A 5,490-nucleotide genomic window follows, 5' to 3' on the forward strand; every position below is an offset into this window, starting at 1 on the left:
GCAGTTAAATATACACATATTGGTTGTCTGACAACAACATGCTGTACATACTGTCTTTACTCTGCTTACATGAGGCCATGGTTATAATTTCACTATGTAAGATGCAGCACACCTCTGTGGTGGATCTTATTTTAATATTGAAAGTGCAGTACTTTACCAGGGAGCTTCCAGTAAGTTGGAATATTTATATAAGTGAAGTTTAAATACTAAAATGTGGTTAATAGAGCTGATCATTAAATTGTGACAGCTATTTATATTTTTATATCTGAAACCTGACATGAAGGTAAGAGTTTAGGGTGTGGGGTCTGCAACAGCTCTGCCGAGGAAATAAAACTTGTGCTATTATGAGTGGAGGACCTGCACCGACACCTGAAAGACGCAAAACAGGGAACAAAATCACAAGACGACATTAGCTGTCCGAAAAAGTTGCCTGATTAAAAAGTCGGAAACTTTTCCCCGAAGTAGCGCCCGGGTTGACGCGAGAGTTTGCTTGATATTTCCATAGTCCAGAATATATTTCAGTACTTTACTAGTAGTATTTAGGCCTTATTCTTTTGATTTGTCGGTATTTTTTCCTGACTTTGTTGCGTTTACGTGTGCACAGATCTGCAGGCGCCTCCTCAGCAGACAATTCTGCCATATTGGCACTAAGGAATATTCTTGGCACAATCAACTGGAGTTAGCAGGTAAAACTTTGTAAAACTTTGTAAAAGTTATCTTCTAATTATAGTTTTCGTGTCGCTGTTCACTCTCGAGTGAATGTTATTTTGTAGCATTGAGATGCAGCTTGCGAAAATTGCCAGAGGATGCCTGTCTCAGAATTGCTAGCCGGCCGTTTAATTCACCTGAGATGATGTTGCTTTGAGAGATTGACAGCAGGTTAATGTTGACAAGTGACACCGCTTTCCATTTGTACTGCGTTGTTTTTTGACAAGGAGTTAAGCTTTTAAAGCTGCTGATTTCATATCTCTATCCGCCTCTCTTACTCAGTAACACAATGCACTACTAACAGCAACAACCTCCTCATTGTTGCAGCTGAGATGATCCACAGTCTGTTCCTGATTAATCACTCTGGAGACATCTTCCTGGAGAAACACTGGAAGAGTGTCATCAACCGGAGTGTGTGTGATTACTTTTTCGAGGCGAAGGAGAAGGCAGTGGACCCCGAGAATGTGCCCCCTGTGCTGCAGACCCCACACCACTATCTCATTAGCATATACAGGGGAAAGCTCTTCTTCCTGTCTGTCATCCAGACTGAAGTCCCTCCGCTGTTTGTCATCGAGTTCCTGCACAGAGTGGCGGACACAATCCAGGTGTGATTGACCTCTGCGTTCATTTTGATGTTACAAGTCAGACATGTAGTATGGAATTGGGCCCAAAGCTTTTCAGCTTGCGTACATCAGTCTGGTGTTTGCTTTAGTGTAACAGGTATTTTTTTGTCTTCAGGACTACTTTGGAGAGTGCTCAGAAAGTGTAATCAAGGACAATGTGGTGACAGTGTATGAGCTTTTGGAAGAGATGCTGGACAATGGCTTTCCACTAGCAACAGAGTCCAACGTCCTCAAAGAGATGATCAGGCCTCCCACCATCCTGCGATCGGTTGTCAATACGCTCACAGGTAAACAGAGGTCACCCTGACTCTGGTGGTAAAGGTCAGTCTGATCTGTACCACCCTCTGTCTGCTTATCTCTAAACCGAATAAAATAAGCAATGTCTGTGTGTACGTTCATGTTTCTGCCTTTTTTTTTTTCTTTTTTTTTTTTTTTTTTGGTGTGTTTTCTAGGAGGAAGTAATGTTGGAGACACGTTGCCAACAGGACAGTTGTCCAATATCCCATGGAGGCGCGCTGGTGTTAAATACACCAATAATGAGGCGTATTTTGATGTGATTGAGGAAATAGATGCCATTCTGGACAAATCAGGTACAAACAACAACTTTTCTTTTCCCTGGAAGAATACAGGGTATCATTTTCTCTGGCTACTCTTGAAACATGCTCATCTCCCTCAATCTTTCTTATTCAGGTACAACCGTATTTGCGGAGATCCAGGGTGTAATTGAAGCCTGTGTGAGGCTCACTGGGATGCCTGACCTCACTCTGTCCTTCATGGTGGGTTCATTGTCTTTAAGTGCTGTGTTTATCTGCTCGTACACACGTCCAAGTTTAACATCCGCTCCCCATCGTCGTTTTTGATGACAGAATCCCCGTCTTCTCGATGACGTGAGTTTCCACCCGTGTGTGCGGTTTAAGCGCTGGGAGGCAGAGCGTGTCCTGTCTTTCATCCCGCCAGATGGAAACTTCACCCTCATGAACTATCATGTCAGCTCTCAAAAGTAAGCAGAGGCACAGCTGTATATCTTCTTTACAGACAGTGAGTCATCCTTGGCTTCTATGTGGTCCTGTGCAAGAATGTTTAACATCTCTATGAAATCAATTTATGTTTGAATGATCAGCAGGTTTGACGTATAGATGAATTTGTGTAAACATGTGATCTGGTGGTCAACATCCTTTAGCAACAATAAAATCTTTGTCCTGTTATTTTCTTTGGGTTTCAGTCTGGAGGAGTCGATGGAGACACTGGGTTAATTTTCTGCTCTAAGGATTCACAATCCGCACTTGTTGCTTTGCTAACTTGTAAACACAAGCTGGTCGTTGTCTGCCTGCTAACTGTTTATTGTCACCGTGGTCTGTTTCCCTCCTCAGTCTCGTGGCCATTCCAGTGTACGTGAAGCAGAGCATCAGTTTCTTTGAGACGGGACCTTGTGGTCGCCTGGACATCACGATCGGACCCAAGCAGACCATGGGGAAGATGGTGGAGGCCTTGATGGTCACCATCCACATGCCGAAAGCTGTGCTCAGTGCTAACCTCACAGCCACACAGGGGACCTACACCTACGACCTTGCTACTAAGGTAACCAACTGTTTACAGCAGTGATGCAGTAGGTCTGTGTAAAATGAAACCTTCCACTTTTAGATGGTTTTAGTAAACTAAAAAGAGAAAGCATCTTGTTTTATTGTCCTTACTGGGAGCATGTCTTCTGTTTTGGTAGGTGTTGGTTTGGGACGTTGGGAAACTGAACCCTCAGAAGCTTCCTAACTTACGAGGCAGTCTGACCACACAGGCAGGTGCCCCCAAACCTGAAGATAACCCCTCACTCAACATTGACCTGAAGATACAGCAACTCGCCATATCAGGTAATCCTCAATACATGGCCTCTTAGTCTTCAACTGAGCTAAGTTTAAAGTCCAGAGACGTAACTTGTCTGCCCTTTTAGCCCCGCCCTTTCTCTCCACCACGTTAATGGTTATGGTAGCAGTCATCTCTATAAGCAGATATCTGGAACACATCAGCTGTCGTCTCATGATGATTTTAGCTTTTTATTAGCTTTTGAAAAAATTTATCGGCATTCATATGGAGATATCTGTTTATAGAGTTTAGACGAAATGCGGAGTTGTTGCCAAGTTGAAGGTCAAGTTGCTAATTCACACGTAAGAGGAATGATTGGCACACGTATCCGCTGGCTACATCGGAAAAGCCCTGAGACCCTGGCCTTTGCCCCCAGAGGCTAAATGGTCGTCAGACGATAGCCGATGGGTTGTGAGGTTGTGGTAGTGGTGACACACAGTGTTTGTCATGATGGTGTCCAGTTTGAAATTGTCAGACTTGACGTTGTTTAATTGTTTTTTCACTCATTGCTCCCCTCTGTGCAGGTCTGAAGGTGAGTCGTCTTGACATGTACGGAGAGAAGTACAAGCCGTTTAAAGGGGTCAAATATTTGACCAAGGCTGGGAAGTTCCAAGTGCGGACCTGAGCAAAGACTCTCAGAGGCCAGCGGTCAACAATCCAACGTGCCAAATAGGGGGCAAGGTTACCACCCCGCTGAGTCATCTCCTCAATAAGTCTTACCCTCATTGTAATTAATGAATGATTTTGCGTTCTAACAGTTATTTATTATGTGTTTGGCATTACATATATACGACTGGATGGTATTCGTGGCCTGTAAAGGGAAGCCTTAATAATCAATGTGACCTTGTTGAAGTGCTATTAGTTCCTCTCCAGTTTAAATGTACTGCATTGTGTGCACCATTCCTCTTTTTTTTTCTACTATTTCTCTTTTGTTTTTTTGGTCTAATACCTTCTGAGTGTTGCCTTAGGGGAGTATTTTGCTTTGAAAAGGGACACTCGCAGCTCACTGCCTCACTCCTCACGACTTCAGCACACCCATACAATCCTACTTGCATGTTGCCTGAGAGCTACGCCTTTGAAAACCTTTTTACATAATATATGGTAGCAAGTTTTATATATATATACATATATATATGTTTATTTTTGAAAAACCTTATGTCTTCTCTACGTTCCGAGTAGCTGCAGTGTGTCTTGAGGCACTGTCTTTAGTGCAGGTATTTTTGCACACGTTCTCTCTTTAATGTGGCCTTGTAAGGATAGGTGAAGGTGCTTTGTGTAGCACATAACAGCACAAACAGCATGTTTTTTGAAACCTGAGGGAAGTACATCTTTAAAATATATCTAAGGTACATAGTTCGACTAAGAGAGGGTGAACAACTCTCTGTAGAGCCTTGCTACGAGGGAGTGATTCAGTGCTGGGAACAGTAAAAAGCACTCAGAAACCTACAGTACAAGATTCTCACATAATCTTGAATGCAACGTCTTTACTCAGCACAAGATTTGCACAATCAACTGTCCACGTGGAAAATACTACTTAAAGCTCTTGTACGAATTTGAATCTGCGTTTCACTGTGTAAGATGTCTTATAAAAGCTTTAAAATCATCTGTTTGTCTATTGTCTATTCTTCTTTTTCTTTCTTTTAGCCATGCTTACAGCATGGCACTAGTGGCGGCACTGTTGGCATGTTAGTTGATATGTAGGCCCACCACTTTGGGCCAGACTAAAATACCTCAACAACTGGATGGATTGACATAAAATTTGGTCCAGTTGTCCTGTTTAGAGGATTAATCTCACGGACTTGACTCACTGATTATCCCCTGATTTATCCTCCGGTGCCACCATGAAGTTGACTTTTGCGGTTATGTCTTGACAACTGTTTCTTGGATTAAGAAATTTGCTACAAACATGCATGTCCCCCCCAGAATGAACGGTCATAACTTGGGTTAACATAACTTTTGCTGTAGCGCCACCAGCAGGTCAAAGTTTAAATATATGCAATACCTTTGTTTACAAATGAGCTTTTTTCATTGTGCATTTAGTGCTAATTAGCAAATGCTAGCATGCTAATACACTACATTAAGATGACAAACATGGATAACATACATGTTAAAACTTTCACATGCTAACATTGCATAGCATTTAGTGTCAAGAATCGCTGTGCCTTAGCCTCACAGAGCTGCTAGCACGGTTAGACTCATATTAAATACACTGAACACTTACAATCAGCTTGTCCATTCTTTCTTTCACTCATTTTACGTTGCAGTAGCAGTCACTCAGAGCAAATCAAGAGGCCGACTCCAGTCG

The 5,490-nt window shown here is 42.6% G+C and overlaps 1 protein-coding gene across 1 annotated transcript; it reads left to right on the forward strand.

Moving 5' to 3' along the window:
* The first annotated feature begins 615 nt into the window (after positions 1-615).
* On the forward strand, positions 616-4,787 carry ap3m1 (adaptor related protein complex 3 subunit mu 1). Its single transcript, XM_076742253.1, has 9 exons — positions 616-686; positions 1,036-1,313; positions 1,447-1,618; positions 1,784-1,921; positions 2,022-2,107; positions 2,198-2,331; positions 2,702-2,909; positions 3,049-3,193; positions 3,710-4,787. Exons 2-9 carry the CDS (start codon positions 1,041-1,043, stop codon positions 3,808-3,810), a joined length of 1,257 nt encoding a protein of 418 aa, XP_076598368.1. The 5' UTR covers positions 616-686; positions 1,036-1,040; the 3' UTR covers positions 3,811-4,787.
* The last annotated feature ends 703 nt before the right edge of the window (positions 4,788-5,490 follow it).

This window comes from Chaetodon auriga, chromosome 11 (genome assembly GCF_051107435.1).
Source record: "Chaetodon auriga isolate fChaAug3 chromosome 11, fChaAug3.hap1, whole genome shotgun sequence".
Classification (NCBI taxonomy): Eukaryota; Metazoa; Chordata; class Actinopteri; order Chaetodontiformes; family Chaetodontidae; genus Chaetodon; species Chaetodon auriga.